A 17,545-nucleotide genomic window follows, 5' to 3' on the forward strand; every position below is an offset into this window, starting at 1 on the left:
CTGATCTTTCGATTAATGTCTGTCTATTGTTGCATAAACTTTGATGGCATGATGAAGCGCTGAAAAACTTTATTAATTTAGTTATAAAAAGATTTCTCTGGTTCCCTGGTACAGAAGGGGAGGAGAATGACAATATCCCAAGCTCATGATTCCAGTTGGTGCATCCCTAAAAACTACTGTAGTTGTATTTTATTTCATGTAATTATATATGCGGGTATTTGTTTTCTTTTCTTTTTTTCCCCAGTGAGTTGTTTTGTTGTCTCTCCAGAAATTGAATGTATAACTTACTTGAAACTGCTTTAATTCAAGACTGTCTCCTTGATACTTTTGAAGGATTTTGACTTTAATAGGAAAATAACCTGAACGTGCCAGCCTGATGAGTCAGAAATAATGACGTATTTGACCACATGTGTCCATACTACTTCCCCCTCCTGTTGTGTGCCATAGGTTACATGATATTGTACATATTTGTAGTGGTAACTGTTATTAGCTTGTCTGTAATTGAAGAGGCGTTCTGATCAGATTAATGTAATGGGCAATGCAAAAATCTCTCAAAGTGCAACAGTTCAGTCATAGCTGAATTTTGGTTGCACTGGCGCCAGGATACAGTAGTTAATAACTTGTACCCTTTTCCAAGTGCCTAGTCTGATTTCATGGCACCATCTGGTTGTAACAAAGGTGCTGTTTGACTTGAGATATTGTGTTGTGACATGGCATGTATATCACATCTTTGTCAGCTTACTAAAATCATTTTTTACACCCACGTAGTCTACTTCTACAACTACGGAGTAAAATTTTGTTGGCTGAGCTCTGAAGGCTATCCCATGCTTAATGTTCTCATGCCTGCACTTTATTTAAGGTTTTGGTTTCATTTACATTGTATAGATACATTTACATCACTGCTTAATTGTACTGGCTAAAAGGGGAAGAGGTCAAGCCAACATTTGTATGTGTATTTCCTTCCTGTAACAAACAGCTGTTTACGGTAATATACAACTTGTAGCATGATTAATTTATTTATATTACACAGTGCTTGAGTTTAGGGGTAAGTTCTACCTCTCTTAGATTTTAGTTGTCCCACATGCCCCTTACACTCAATGCAATGCTCTACGTTTCTGGGTACATTGTTTAGTTTAGTTTTTTTTCCGATAATGCGATAAGATTTCTCACTCTCAACCTGCTGAGTTGAACAGTAATGAATGTATGTCTGACACTTTACACAACTCAGAATGGTCCAAGTGCTTTGTAGGTCCCTGCTGTACATTCCTTATTGATATGCATTTGCCAAGTTGTGCCTTTCTTTAGCAACCATGTCAGAAACTGCTTTCAAGTTGTCTCTACAGTTCAAGTAATGTTGAGCCAGTTTGATCCGTTTACAGTGTAAATATTTCTTCCTTTTTTTTTTTTCTTTTTTTTCAAAGGTTTCCTTCACATAAATGTTTTCTGATTTTTGAAAAATAAAATCAGGGTGACTTTTTCAACATTCCTCCTGTCATTACTTCAAAGATCATCGAACTTTAGCGATGAAAATAAATAAATACATTTTTAAAAAGCCTTAAGACTAGACAGCATTGTGCTAGCCAGACCTCTAGGCTAATATTTATGGCTACACAGGCTTGTTTGAATGTACATAAAATCCCTTATTTACATAAATTCACCCTTCGATAACTACTGCAATTTTTATTTTCTTTTTCTAAATTCTCATTTCCCAACAGGAGCTATTAATCCTTTGCCAGTTTGCATTCTCAACGAAAAACGATTTGCATCCCCAACTGAAGCATGCTGTCCAATCGTCCATTTTCGGTAATCAGCACAGTGGCCTCTTCCTGAGGAATTTTGAAATGATCCATTAGTTTGCATAAGTCTCCCTATGGAATACAAAGTAGTTCCAGGCAAACAGAGTGAGCAGATATACAGAGAAACCTGTAATGCAAAAATACAGAATGGCAATCATAACCGTCAGATGTCTTTGTTGAGGAGAGTTGTTTGCATGTCAGCTCATTTTAATAGTACCTTTTATGCAATATCATTTTAGATTTTGTAAGGGCTAACAAAAAGATGGCTCTGTAGTGTTGTGGTTTACACATTCACCCTACCAAGCAAAAGCTCCCCAGTTTGAGGATACACAAATCCCTTTGGGGATGTGTCAGGAAGCACATCTAGTGTAAAAATCTGCCAAATCAAAACATGCAGAGCTACCTGCTGGGAAAAGCCTTGTGGTTAAGGAAGCAGCATTACAGACAACAAAAAGATACAAAGATAGTGCAATGTTTTATGCGTATATCTGAAATATGGCGCACGATAGATGCTTTCATAGTGGCTGCCTTTTCGCATCATTTTTTCAATCGACTCTTTCTCTGTCACAGGCTGAGGTCAAAGTTGTGGGATGCAAATTTAATTGCTGTAGGTTAAACTCATTATACAAATTTTACAATTTGCTACAGTCGTTTAAGTTTACCCTTTTGTCCTTGCTCAAGCCTTTTTAAATAAGCACTTTTACAGTCTTATGAGATCTCTTCTAATGTGCTCAAAAATGCCCCAATAGGCTGATGACTGGCCCATTTGACTGCATTACACTGGGGTGTGTTTTAATATTGGACGCCTGGATGGAAGGATGGATGGGTTCGATTCAGTTTTATTTACATAATGCCAAATCACGACAACAGATGCCTCGAGGTGGTTTTTATTGTAAGGTAAAGACCCTACAATAATACAGAGAAACGCTTTCGACAGGAAGAAACCTCTTAGAACCAGGCTCAGGGAAAGGGAGCCTTCTGCCATAGATGGATGGATGGATTGAGCGATATGTGTTAATCACATTACAGTCTATCAGATCACATCACTTTCTACTCAGATTGTTTGTGGGTATTTTGGAAAGATGCTGAAATTAGTGAAAAACAAATCAATACCACTCCTTTCCAGTCTTAAGAACCATGCTGAATAAGAATAGTGCTAGCGAATATGGGTCATAAAAACTGCACAAACCTGTGTTTGGAGAAAAGCCTTACTGTCACCCAAACCATACCCCAACTGTAAAGCACAGTGGCGAGAACATCATGGTTTGGGGCTGCTTTGCTGCAGGCTTTGCGGTCATCAGGTAGCATTGAAATTAAAACGATAACATTTTATTAAACATATAAACATTTATCAAGTAAAAGATATTGTACAGCTGAGTATCAGAGCAGCAGTCCTTGAGATGGTCCTATCAACATGTCAGAAAAATGACAGAAATAATGAAAAAGGAAAAAACAAGGGGTTGGAAGAGTTAATAATAAAGCCAATAATTTTTGATTAAAAAGAGAAGACTCCTCAGTCAAGACAGTCCAGAAATAATGTATGAAATTCAACAGCTTGTCTATTTTAATGTCAAATAAAATTTATGACACTAATTCAGCTATTTAAATTTTTTAGTGCCAAATTTCACTTGATAACGGTTTGCTAAATTTTTTGTCTCTCTCGATTTTCTTTAAAAAAAATAATTTTTTTTACTGTATTTATTTCTAATGTAATGTGTCCTGGATTTCCTGTACTCCTCACTGTGTCTCGTTCGTTTTTGGTCTTTCCTGTGCCACCCCATTGAAAAAAAAATACTATTACTAGTACTATACTATTAAAACTAAAACACCTTATTTGAAAAAATAATACAACAAGTAATAATTAATGACACGAGTGTGGTATAGTACTCCAGTGGGAGATTGGTTTGCTCGGTGTAGCACTGTCCCAGCACTGCTTCCCTGCTGTCACTCAGGGAAGCCTCCGCCCAGCAGCTCCACAGCCAAGCGGACTCCTTCCAGCTTCCACCCGCGACAAGGGGCTGCAGGAATGACCGACAATATCCCTCTACAACCCGTGAGGCGACCGAAAAGACACGACAGTAAACACAGAAATGGGTAAGGGCGTTATACAGCTCGGTATTATCACTGTGAAGCCATTTGTTTACGTGCTTCGCTCGTCGCATCTCCTGCTGTCACTGTAGCGGTTAAAAGTGTTTACAGGAGCGCGTCGACATTGTCTCAGAAACCAGCTAAGCAGCTTTCTGGGTAAAATATAACAGTACGGAGGGAAACATAAGGACAAGCAGCCCGTAGATGTACTAATAAATATGATGTAGCTATTCATTGTAGCTTTGAAACGGCTAATGTTAGCCGGACACATCCTTGTTCCGGGGTTGCAGTAGCAAGTGCATATTAACGCCCATTGTCAATATTTGCTCGCCTGACATTAAGTTCAGGCTGTCTGCCCTGATTTAAATACATTCTGCCCCTAATTTTTACATACGGACGAAGTGATCCTCTGTAGTGTTATTTGACCACCACAAAAAGGGGCAGGCCTAAGAAATAATGATGGAGAAAGTGGAGAGACACAGTGCTGAAATGCTTCCAGCAGACTGATCAGGCTGCCATGGTGATGTCACCTCCTGTTATAAAGACTCAAGATCCTCGAACGAGCTATGATGATGCAGAAATAAAGGCCTGCATATATACAAGGATGATGGGTGTATGATTTCTAGCTGGCAGTGTGATATATAGTGACCATTAGTGCAGCCAGTGCACTTTCTTTGCCTCCTACAGAGTGAGGCATGCCAAGGCGAGGGTTTATTTGTATAGCACACTTGAATAAGACATTTGAGGGCCTTGCATAAGTCTTTAATGATATCAAAGAAACACGTATAAGTTGGATTTGGTGTAATAAAGTAAAATGATTGAGGTTTTAGTTTCATTTGCTTTCTGTCTAACATTCACACACATTCCAGTGGATGCCCAAAACATTATGCCTATCTGCTTCTCGTTGTTTATGAGCTCTGTGTTTTTGAGATTATGTTACATAAAGAGATTTTGTTGTTTTCCATTAACTAAATAATCTAGAGCATTTAAGCAAAGGTGGATCATGACTTTCTTTGTAAAGCTCCTTAGTAATTTTTTTAATTAAAGATATCAACAAACTAGTCGGTGCTGTGTCTCAGGAGGTCGAGTGGACTTTTATATCAATATTTTAAAGTGATCTTTATAAAAACACTGATGGAGTGGGAGAGCTCTGTATAAAGCACTTACACATTTAATTTGTATTAAAAATTCGGGATTGGGCGGATTGTTTGTTTCCCCCATTTGTGAAAAAAGGTTAAAAAATAATATGAGAAAAAATAATTAATATAAGTCTTTCATCTCTCCATCACGCTATCTTTGAACTTTGTTCCGGCACATAGTTCATCCAGCACAACGGATAAACATGGCAGCCGACATCAGGAAAGGTCATCTCATTGCTGATAACAGTCCACATTTAGGTGTCCCATTTATTAGTGAATAAACAGCCACTCTATGTAAATATAGAATTATACAGAAAGACTAAAAAGCATTAGAAAAATAATGAGTTGATATACAGTACTAACCTGTATTTTGATAACACGTACATGTAACACTCATTAACATAAGGGAGAACATTTTGAATATGTCAGCTTGGGTGTTTTAGCTACTTTTCACAGGTTAGCATAATGACTGCTCATTATATATGCCTGATACTACTCTAAACAGTTAATTAGGAAACACAGTATTGCATAACAAATACAATTTAAATTGTCTGGATGGGTGGGTTTGAATTGCCATTGCACCAAAGTCAGATTAATGGCCTGTGTTATGCTTTCCATGTTCATTCTTTCTATGTCTGCAAGTATGAGGGGGTCTACTTGGTTCCAAGTGATGTAAATATTATCACTGCAGGGTTGTTGAAATATTGCTACGGTGCTATGATGTTTTTCTTTTAATTTGTCAGGCCTGGCAGACAGGATATTGTTGGCATCTAAGACTTGAGTCATCTGCCATAAAAGTCAAATATGTTGTTTACAGTTAGGTTCAATTATTAATCGCAAAGCCACTGAGCTGTTCGTTGGATTTTACGAAATGCTTTGTTTTCTTAGTCTGAAGGGAGTGACCAGCTTTTCCAAGATAAAGTTAATATTTATTTTTCACGGCATGATCTTTCCAGACACCTTTGGTCATGGGTCTGTAGCTCAGTGCAGTGTGCGCTGTGGGATTTGGCTACAATAAGCAACACATTAACAAGAAGATGTGAGAGGAAATTCATTAGGGTTACCTCAACGCAGCTCTCTCAGGGTGTGGAGAGTGAATTCAAATACTTCCCAAATATTAATTGTCTTTTCGTCACATAATAGTCTTTGTCTTTGCATCCTTACTACAGAATCAAACACTGGAATTAAATGTGAAGTGTTACTTGTGTCTTCCATCTCCTCCTCCTCTCAGGTGCTGCCCGTGGTCGAGATGCTGTGGCATGGGTGACTTCCGTCCCCGCACCGTGTGGCTCGGCCACCCAGAAAAAAGGGAGCAGAGGTACCCCAGGAATGTCATTAACAACCAGAAGTACAACTTCTTCACCTTCCTGCCTGGGGTTAGTGCCAGTCAAAGGTCACCGCTTCACCTGCCCTTTATTTAACCCCCCGAAGCCGTCATCCAGCTCTTTCCTCCTGGTCATGATTCACTGTCTGTTTGATCGGCACATTTTCAGAGCATCATAGGATATGTCTGTCTTAATTGATATTTTTTAAATCCTCCCTGTTGGTTGCTTGTAATGTAAGTATGCAAGGCATTGATGCTCATTTCAAATTATCCTGCTTCAGAGTATCAGGTTTGGTTTAGTTTGGCCTGCAGCTAGTAGTTATTTTTAGCATTGGTTGAAAAATGACAGTATTAATAAAAACACTAAATAGAGTAGGGTGTAATCTGGGTTCATCCACCATAACCAACTGTGAGTATTTAATGTCATGTTTTGTTAATCAACCAAAAGTCACTTTTACAGGAGTAAGCAATAAAGAGAAGCAGAACACAGTGAAGTGTTTGTTTTGTAAAAACAGCTGACTATAAAGAAAGTGACCGAGTGATGCATCTCCAGATAAGATCAGGTCCTTATGAATGACAAGTGCTTTTTTGGTTCTTTAGTTTCCTATAAGACTACTGTAGTCTGTCTTTATGCTTACACTAAACCTAACCCAAAACATTAGATGATACATGTGAGGATATGAGAGATGCACTGTTTGTGTGGTCTTAGCCCTGATATGCAGGACGGGCTTGTTTTGTGAATTCAATATTAATTACTTTATTCCGATTGCATCTAAGTAGTATAAAGAGATAATTTGCCATTTTTAAACAGTACAATGTTGCATATTCGAATGAATGAGAGATGCGTCATAGTTTCAGCTATCAGCTGACCAGCGCCTGCGCAGCACCAGGTCTTATACAAGCACTTTCTTGATATTGCGTGACAGATGTGACTTTGGTTGGATATTGCATGGAAGGCAGTTACCGAGCTATGTGCCTTTGATTTTTGTATTTTCCCTAACTTATTTACATATGTATTTGTTTTCCAGGCATTCAGTTGTCTTAAGATCTTATTTTTGCTTATGGAGTCAGACGTTGAAAGTAGCTCAGATTTGTTTGTAAAGCAAAAGACAAGAGCAAAGCCTTTTTGCATTGCAAATCAAGATGCTTTTTATTTACTTTGGTTCATGTGAAGAACTTCTTTTCTCTAGATCATATTTAAAACATATTTATTGCTCATGTGCTTTCCTCTTGGAGGAAAAGTTTTTCTGGTAGTAATCTCACACGCTGATGGTAATGAAACTGAGCAAAGCTGTAGTGTGTGTGTTGAATTTTAGACTGACGCTGGCAGATGAAAAGTAGCCATATGTGTTTGCACATTGCTCCATATCTGTTGGTTCATGAAAAGATTTGTACGCCTAACTGAAAAGTGTACTTCTTTAGTAAGGGTGCGTGAGATGCTTATATGAGCTGTGAAATTATACACCTATAGATGCTGCCAGATTTGCTGCAATGCTACGTCTGTGGTTGGTTTTTTAGAATATTGTGTGTAAATGTGGACAATGTTGCAGTTAATTGTGGTGTTTTTAGTTCTAGATTAACATCTTTTAACTTTGATTTGTAATTCATTCAAAAGGATACGATTGCAGTGTCAGATCATTTTCATTCTTTATCAATTTAGCGCGTTAACATATTGCCAGTTAAACTGCTATTTTTGCCACTTTCAACTCTGTGTCGTTGCATTTCCTAAAAGGCAAGCCTTTAGCTGTTTCTACTGCATCTCCAGCTGTTCTAGACATTCTCGGACAGAGGTAATATTTGTGTAATTACACAAACGGTCAGACATTCAACGCTTTTTAACCTGCCAGCTATGTGGAAAAGATTCAGGTGATGTCTGACTGTCCCAATTTATGGCAAAGGAAGACTACTGAAGATAATAGGCTAGCAAACTCACAGCTAGTGGTCTTCCTATGCTCTGGTATACTCAGATTACATCGTCATCTCAACCAAGAGAGCATTTCCGTTAGAGAGAACAATGTTTTGCTGGGTGCTGCATGTCAGTAATAGTGAAAGATGAATCCAGCGTCCGTGACGTCACCTAATTGGTGGCGAGTCCACATTTTGAGGCCTTATTTTTAGTGTTTTGGATGCGCCCATTGTTGTTTCCTAAGGCTAAAAATCATCATATTTGCATGAGAGGGCGGAGTGCTAAGTGCTGCATTTGTAAACTGGATGAGTAAAAAGTACTGATGCAGATACCTGATGATTTATAAAAGTAGAAGACCGATAAAATACAAAGATATCTCTCAACAAAGCTGAATCACAAACTTATTGGATAAGCTGTATGACAAAGCAGCTCATAGTGTTTGCCAGAAAACCCTGTTAAAAGTAGAAGAGAGGTTCTGCTCAGTGAATTAACTGAGATAAGGCCAAGGAGACAGCAATCAGCTATAGCTGCTCGTGTGGGCACACTTGACAATCAAAGACTCCACAGCTGGGATTTTAAGACTTAGCAGCATCCAATATGGATGTGTTATTAAAAGATTCATGCAGCACACATTTGTTATGGAGGAAAAGCTACTGGTTGAGACCATAACCAGTTTTTGTTCAAGCTTGTAAACGTACTTTGTAATGTAATTTTTAAGATGGGAAATGACTCGCTTTTGTAGCCAGCCTCAAGTGGTCATTAGAGGAACTGCAGTGAAAACAGATTTGTTTTAAATAACATATTATACTTGTTACACAAAACTAAACATAACGGAAAGAAACTACAAAAAAAAATCCTTCAGGCATACTCAAAGGCATTTTCATTGATGATCAGATGACAAATAAATTCTCTATTAAGTCACATACTGTCAAGCAGGAAAGTAGACTTTTGAGGGGGAAGGTTGTGACACTGGTGATGGTGTATGGTTCAGGCAGTGAGTGAGCATTTTCCTGTTTTGTTTTGTTTTCTGGGAAATGGCAGCACATGTTATTTTTGGGTAAATTAAACCCTATTTAATATGAAAGCTGCTTTTATCTACTCCCTTATTCACAAGAGGTCCTCATATCTGAGCAGCATTTTAGCAGATTTTTACACTAGATGCCCTTCCTAACGCAGCCCCCGGGGGATTTGTGCCTCCTCTCGGGATCCAACTAGGGATTTTTTGCTTGCTAGGCAAATGTGTACTACACCATGAAGCTCCAAAACCCTACTTAAAATAATACTTGGAATTCTGTTTGTCACAGTCCTGGTTATTATTCTTTGTGGGAAAGCCAGAAACTGAAAATCGTGTATATTCAACAACAGCCTCCATATGCACATTGCTTTGCGAAACTGTGAATATTTCACTCTTGATCCTTTGCCTTTTTGTTCTCAGGTGCTGTTCAATCAGTTCAAGTACTTCTTCAACTTGTACTTTTTGCTTTTGGCCTGCTCTCAATTTGTCGAGGAGTTACGCTTAGGTGCTCTCTACACCTACTGGGTCCCTCTGGTATGTGGCATTTCACTTACTGTTAATCATTAAGGTCAATCAGCTTCATTTTCCATTATTTGTGTTCCTCTTCAATGCTTTTTTAAAATGTACTTTTGCTGAAAATTAAGGTTTAGCTATTTCTTTTCACTTCCACAGTTGCAGCACTCACATAAACTTTATTAGTTACTTTTTCACTGTGACTTGTCACTCTCCAGGGTCTTGTTTTGATCATTACCATCATGCGAGAGGCAATTGAAGAAATTAGGTGCTACCTTCGAGACAAAGAAGTGAACTCTCAGATTTACAGCAAGCTTTCAACAAGAGGTAAGAACTGAAAGCAGGTTTTACCTGCGTCGATTTCTGTGTTGCATTTTTGTTTTCTTAGCAAACATGTCTATTAACTGGAGGAGGTTGGTCCTGTTAAAACTTATTGGGGCTGGGGGAAATGGTGGGTAATTCAAAGCAGAGATGTAAAAGTGTACATAAGAGGCCTTGGTATAAAGTGCTACCAGCAATAAAAAGCATGGGACCTCTTGTGGTTTCCATCACTTTGCCTCTTTGATGTGGCAGCTTGTTTTACCCATAAACACAATGACTGGTTGCCTCCATGGTGGCAGCCCCTCTGCATATTTTGTGGTTTATAGAAACTTTATGGTGTCAGAACTCGGTGTACTGGTTGCAGTTATTTTGTCCAAGTTCCTTTAAATTGTATGTTTATGAATACACGTGCATGAGATATTGCCATATGATCAGTCAAAACCATCTAGAACCTTTCATCACTTAATGCTTTTCTGCTAAAAACTGTGGTGTGAAGTGTTACCGAATAGGTCTTTTTTGTGTTTGCGTGTAAAATGTAAAATGCATTTGTAGAGTAAAGTTCCATGAACCCGAATGCATAGCGATATTAATGTGCTTTAATGTCTTACATATGCAAAGCTCAGAGGTCACGGCAGAGTTCAAGGGTCAGTGATCTCTTCCAAACAATTTTGCCGTTCATTCCAAGTGGAATGAAAGAAAAGGCTCAACTCCCCCAGCATTCTTTCAAATCTTCATGGAGACTTACTTTCCCAGATTCACTCAGGTGACTAGTGAGCCATGCAATTCGCCCAGAGGTCTGGGTTTTGTGAAGACATATTTGCTGAAAAAATACCACATTCTCTCACTAGCTTATAATTAGGGAAACTTTTAAGACAAAAATCTAAATGTTGGGTGGTCTAGATTCCATTTAAATTCTTAACTACATGACTCACATAAAAGTTTCAAATAGCTTTGTGTATGTGAGACTTTAATCAACATTCAAACTTGCCAAACACTTAACTTTATGTTTTCTTCTGTATTTCAGGCACTGTGAAGGTTAAAAGCAGCAGCATTCAAGTTGGTGATCTAATAATTGTGGAAAAGGTTTGTTGAAGTTTTTTTTTCATCCACATCTGTGAATAGTTTTGCTTTTTAGACCTGTCAAGTTACCGTTTATATGACAGCTAGTAATGAGGGGGTTGTTAATCTTCTGTGCTCCGCTGGTGACTGAGGTGAAAAGAGTTAGTAAAGATTTTGTAATCTTGTGATCAATGCTGAGTGTCGGCCTGTCAGACTCGATGCGCGCGTGGCATATGTGAACATGAAATGCCTTTTAATTAGATCTGAAATACAAATTCAATTAAGCGCTTTAGTTTTATCTCGAGATTTCATTTATAGTTTCTAGTTCGATATCTGTGTGAGTTTTGGATCTGCTGTGTTGCTCCCCTCGCGGACAGACTGGAGTCCCTGAGGTCTTTGTACATGAAATGTGAGAAGCGTGTTCTGTCTTCAGTTTCCAGCGGAGGGCTTCTCTCTGAATCACTCATTAAGTGCAGTTGAGGGAAAGGTCACACATGTTGTCCTACACATTTTGCTAATATGACCGAGTGATTCCGAGTCATCTGGGTTACAATTCACAAAGTCATCGGTGGAGGTGATGGCAAAAGTTTTCAAATAAATCCCACTTTGAAAAGCCATGCGACTTGCTTTGTTAAACTGCTATTAATCACGTGAACTCATCTAAACAGTTAGATTTTGCCAAAGCGGTCATGTGAATTTAATGTGTAATATCTTGAGTGAAATGGCCGGGTCAGGCTGAGTGTAAAAGCTGGCTTGGGTCCTTTTAGGGCCATGACAGAATGATTTGCTGAGGGGCTTAATATTTTTGACTGACTGACTGTTGGTAATGTGGCACATGAAGGGAAAAAAAGTCACAAGAGCATAAGGAGGGAGAAGGAAAGTATAGAATCAGGATGTAAGGTTCACGCCATTTTTTTTCTTTCTGCCTTTCTTTGTAGAACCAGCGTGTTCCTGCTGACATGATCTTTCTAAGGACCTCTGAAAGAAATGGTAAACATCTGCCGGTCATTCATCCATATATCCACAACAGGCCGGCTGGGGAAATGAGTTGTTTAAAAAGGCGCTGAGGTGCAGGGATTAGCCCTGAGCTGCGACAGGAAGTCCTACATTGTATAAATCGGAACCGTGACCACTACTAAGTTATCACTCAAAGTTACTGTGGCGAGTTGCCACGGCCACATAGACAAAACATTGTTTGATTTTCATCTTTGTCTCTGACTAATTTTGTCTTTCAAATGAGAAGATAATGAAAAGGAAAATCAAGGGACACAAAAAAAATCAAATGCAAAGAACAAAAAGAAGACAAGAGGGGAAGATCCCTCATCTGAATAATCAAATATGGATTAGTGTATCATTTGTGGGAGATGACACCAAACATTGACTAAGGCGGTTTAAATTGAAATGCACAGGCTGCTGCTGTTTTATTTATAGCCTAGAAATCCAAATGTGACTAAGAAAGAAACGCTACATGCTTGTTGTTGTTGCGTCTTCCTGTTGGGGGAAGAAAAACATCAACTTTGTTTTACTGGAAATAGTGCTCGGTTATCTCCCATTCCATGTGGAGGCCATTAGGTCAATTATGAAGGGCCTAGGATAGGATTTAGAGTTTTGGGCAGGATGACTCATGCTGGCCAGTGGGGGGGAAGGGGTCTGGTAGACGCTTCCACTTCTATCCCAACAGCAATAAACTGCTCAGTCCTGTTCTCAGTAGTCAGTGTTCATCTGTGACCCCATGTTAAAATAAATTCACACATAACATTAACTTAAAAAATGGATGTTTATTAGAAAAGATGAGAATATGATGAACTCGCAGTCTAGCCTTCAGTATGGTTGATAATCTGCTGTAGGCAGTGAAGTGATCAATAATGGAGCTTATGAGTTTCCTTCTTTGAAATAAAAACCTTTCTGTTGTTGCCCCCTAGAGGTGACTGTTTTCATATGGCGTCAGTAGCAGCTCTTGTCCTCTCTTTTCCAGGCTCCTGTTTCCTGCGGACTGACCAGCTTGATGGAGAGACGGACTGGAAACTACGCCTCCCAGTGGCCTGCACGCAGAGACTACCAACTGCTGGCGTGAGTTGTAAACTGTAGATGGAGGCTGGCAGTAACGATTCGACTGGAAACTGAATGTTTGCCCTGTTGTTGTTGTTTCTCTTTTTCTTTTTTTTTTATAACAACTAATAAATACAAGAGTAATTTAAACTGAGAGAAACAAGTCTTTTATTTAGCCACTACATGCTAAGTTACGTATGCAATCTAAATATTAAATTCATTAATAATTGTTGCATGTACAATGTTCTGCACCATGTAGGACTTGTAAAGCCTTTTCTTTTCTTCTTCAGGTAATTTTAAGTCATGTTGTCTAATCTCTCACAGGACCTTCTCCAAATCAGATCATACGTGTATGCAGAAGAGCCAAACATTGATATCCACAACTTTATCGGAACCTTTACCAGGGTAAGTGGTTGCATTGTTACGCTGAACCCTAATCTCCCTTCAGACATGTTAATCTCATCTCCAACATCTGAGTCTTTGTCACTTTTATGCTCGAGCTGTAACAGAAACCGTGCTCGACTTTGCAGCACACACAAGTCTGAACTGAGTACAGTGATATCAGTGTTGTTAAATACCCCTCAACACAAGCATGCAGAAAGAAAAATGCTCATTGAAGTGTATTTGTGCTCTCAATTGTTGTCTTATAGAACACAATTTATTGGTTTCATCTATAAAAACTGTGAAAGTGACACTTTTAAGTTGTTGAATGTCTTATTTTAGATCAGGAGCTGTGATAAAATAGTGACCTCTCCAGATTGTACCTCGCCTGTCGCCCAGTGATAGCTGGATTAGGCTCCAGTTTCAGCAATCCTGAATTTGGTAAATGGTTGAATAGATATTAGATCAGACTTAAAAATGAGTTTCCTTAAAGCGTTTGAGGACCCCACCGCAACAATCACTCAGCTACATCGATAAAAAGTTGAAATCCTGCAAAACTCTTAACATATAGCACACCCCAACAAGTAAAAGAGTCCAAATTTAACTCCCTAGCGCTTGCTGTGTTATATATTCTAAAACATTGAATGTCTTGATGATTGCTCAATCATCCAGGTAAGTAAATCTCCAAAAGTTGATTCTGTTCATCTGACGTAGCGTTTTGTGGGAGAAATGTTTCGTCACTCATCCAAGTGACTTCTTCAGTTTCAGCTGACTACTAAAGCATTGAATGATAAAACCAATTAATAGGTTATCTGTGGCTCAATTAGGAGAAGCAGGGACAAGCTGGTTTCTGTCCTTAGTAATCATTCTGCATGTCTGTTGTATCAACTGTTACAGGAAGATGGAGACCCACCAGTTAATGAAAGCCTCAGCATTGAAAACACCCTGTGGGCGAGCACTGTTATTGCCTCTGGTAAATATCTGACTGGTGGTGCATCTATAAAGCTGTTAATATCCAAGTAACCAGGACCTGCGTGTTCACTAAAGCACTGATCCTTCATAGCTGTTGATTTGATGGTGTATCTAATCAAATCTACACTCTAGAAAAAAAGCCCAATGAGGTAGCCCTTTCTAAAAACGCAGAGGCACCGCTAACTATAATTGTAAAGAAAGTGTGCTTCATCTGTGGGAGAGTGAATCCACTTTAACCGGCACAAGCATGTGTTGTTCATTAAGCAATTAGAAATCTGCGTCCTCCATTCAAAATGTCATTCTTCATTTGGAAAAATCTATTCATGTCAAGATTATAAGTCTGGAAAACATCTTCCTGACATGCTGTGTTTGATGTTGTAACTTTACTATATTGCCCTGAGGCCGTTTTTTGGTCTTTTTTTTTGTCTCTGCCTCACTTACTCCAGGCACAGTGGTGGGGGTCGTGATTTACACAGGCAAGGAGCTGCGCAGTGTCATGAACACCTCCAACCCTAGGCACAAGGTACAGTAGTGTAAGCCAGAGCTAGAAGACAGAAGTCTGATCATTTAATTGCATGAAGGTGTTTTTCCTAGTATGTGTTTTTTTTATACAGTATATGTGTGATTGGATTTAACTTAATTATTCAGATAAATTCATTTGTTGCTTCACTTATTTACATTTTGTCAGTACACAGATCTTTTATATTTACAGTAAGTAGATGCTTTATGTTTGCTTCTCTTATAGGTTGGTTTGTTTGACCTAGAGGTGAACTGTTTGACTAAAATCCTGTTTGGAGCCCTGGTTGTGGTGTCACTGGTCATGGTGGCCCTCCAGCACTTCGCCGGCCGTTGGTACCTGCAAATCTTTCGCTTCCTGCTGCTCTTCTCCCACATTGTGCCCATTAGGTCCGACTTAACGCTCTTTCTTAATGGCATCTGCAGTGCTATGTTATATTTACATGTGAGGAATGAAAAATTGCGTGCTTCCTTGTTTTATCTGATGCAGTTTGCGTGTAAATCTGGATATGGGAAAGATGGTTTTCAGTTGGATGATTAAGAAAGACTCAAAGATCCCTGGGACAGTGGTGAGGGCAAGCACCATACCTGAACAGCTCGGACGGATCTCCTACCTGCTGACTGACAAAACGGGTAACCTAGCATACCGTTTTTTGTTGACCTAGTTGAGCAGTAACACGAGAGGATAAAGTGGTGAGGATTTTCCTAGGAGGTATTCTGTAAGACAAAGTTTAGCTGTTTCCTACCCTGCAGCGTTGCTATGCGGTGGGTTTCTTGCTCCCTGAGACTTACAGGACCTTTAAATCATAAAAAAAAATCAAAGTCTCTCATCTATACACACCTTTAGAGCATAACACCTCCACCAGTGAACCTCCAGAGGCAGGAGGTGTTACTCGTCAGATTTACAGCCCTCATGCCTAATAAAATGATCGGCCATTTCCACATCCAGAGAGCGATAAGGCCAGTGGGGTCTTCAGGTCACACTAATGTATGTGTAAGTCCCCTGAAGTCTTTTTGATATACTGGCAGAAATGCTTTTAAAGTAAGTGTGAGGATACGGAGGTTGTGTGTAGTGTCAAATGCTTCTGGCATTTTTCTGGTCACCATATGTGGCTGTTACAGGTGACTGATTGTTGTTTGTTAGTTAGATAATTGAATCTCTACAATAGGGTCATAATTTGTGCTGTCAAGCGTGATAACTTTTACTGTTTAAATGTCTGTAATGTAACTTTCAACAGGAACTCTTACCCAAAATGAAATGGTGTTCAGACGGCTCCATCTTGGAACTGTGGCATATGGGATGGACTCAATGGATGAAGTACAGAGCCATGTGTTCAGTGCCTACACGCAGGTGAAAGGTGTTATGTGTATCTTAAGAAGAAAAAGTGACTAAATTGAGCAAACTGTGTCCCAGTATTCAGAAGAAGAGATTCAAATTTAAAAAGCTCTTGAAAGGATTAAAAAAGCAATTTTTTTTTTTTACAAAATGTATTAGTTTGTGATTATTGTTCAGCTGAATGCTTCCTGACCTCAAATGACATTCTTTATCCCTCTTGACACCAGAGGTTAGTAGAGCAGGAAACAGGATTAGCCCACAAGCGAAGCACTGACCGGACTCCTTTAATGACACCATCATTAACCCTGAGAACATGCAGCCTTCTAAAAATAGCAAATTCACAATGCAGAAGCAAATAGTTCATATTTACTCTACACATCTGGTTATGTTTACAGGCTGCTAACATAGCGATAATGGAAACTGTTGAAATGAAGAAGCTAGTTCCTCAGTCTGTGAAACATTTCAAGTGTTAATGCAGCTTCCTCACAAACCCTCAGTCACTAGTGGCCCATGTTTTTTTTATCTTTTTTTTTAAAGTTGACAGTACTGATAATTAGCTCTGTTGGCTAGAATACTTCCCCTCTCTTGACAGCTGGCAACAGTGAAAGACTCACATAAAAGAAGTCTGTTAAAACGTTTATATTCTTTGTTCTTCTTGCACTAACAGTACCTTCTCTAATTCTCTTCAGCCCACCCATGACCTTCCAGCCTCCAGGGCTCCAGCAGCCACTAAGGTTCGAAAAACCATCAGCAGTAGAGTTCACGAGGCTGTGAAGGCCATCGCCCTGGTGCACAACGTAACACCCGTGTACGAGTCCAACGGCGTGACGGACCAGGCCGAGGCCGAGCAGCACTACGAAGACACTTGCAGAGTCTACCAGGCATCCAGCCCAGATGAGGTATCCAGTCCAAGAAAATGCTGTTTTTATATAAACCTATAAGGCATATAATGATATGCACATTATTATTGTGTAAAACAGGGGTGTCCAACTCCAGGCCTCGAGGGCCGGTGTACTGCAGGTTTTCGATGTCACCCTGGGTCAACACACCTGAATCAAACGATTAGTTCATTACTAAGCCTCTGGAGAACTTCAAGACATGTTGAGGAGGTCATTTAGCCATTTGAATCA

General features: G+C 39.3%; 1 protein-coding gene across 1 annotated transcript in view; it reads left to right on the forward strand.

The window, feature by feature from the left end:
• Positions 1-3,701: 3,701 nt before the first annotated feature.
• Positions 3,702-17,545, forward strand: part of atp9a (ATPase phospholipid transporting 9A) — a 34,259-nt gene continuing 20,415 nt past the window's right edge. The window contains exons 1-14 of the mRNA XM_005740982.1: positions 3,702-3,890; positions 6,255-6,399; positions 9,689-9,802; positions 10,000-10,108; positions 11,127-11,185; positions 12,100-12,151; positions 13,137-13,231; positions 13,535-13,615; positions 14,489-14,564; positions 15,010-15,086; positions 15,309-15,469; positions 15,570-15,712; positions 16,318-16,430; positions 17,105-17,314. Of these exons, the coding sequence (XP_005741039.1) occupies positions 3,823-3,890; positions 6,255-6,399; positions 9,689-9,802; positions 10,000-10,108; positions 11,127-11,185; positions 12,100-12,151; positions 13,137-13,231; positions 13,535-13,615; positions 14,489-14,564; positions 15,010-15,086; positions 15,309-15,469; positions 15,570-15,712; positions 16,318-16,430; positions 17,105-17,314 (1,503 nt within the window). The 5' untranslated portion in view covers positions 3,702-3,822. The remainder of the gene's footprint in view (positions 3,891-6,254; positions 6,400-9,688; positions 9,803-9,999; positions 10,109-11,126; positions 11,186-12,099; positions 12,152-13,136; positions 13,232-13,534; positions 13,616-14,488; positions 14,565-15,009; positions 15,087-15,308; positions 15,470-15,569; positions 15,713-16,317; positions 16,431-17,104; positions 17,315-17,545) is intronic.

Source organism: Pundamilia nyererei, unplaced genomic scaffold (assembly GCF_000239375.1).
Source record: "Pundamilia nyererei isolate P.nyererei 1_Seehausen unplaced genomic scaffold, PunNye1.0 scaffold00106, whole genome shotgun sequence".
Lineage (NCBI taxonomy): Eukaryota > Metazoa > Chordata > Actinopteri > Cichliformes > Cichlidae > Pundamilia > Pundamilia nyererei.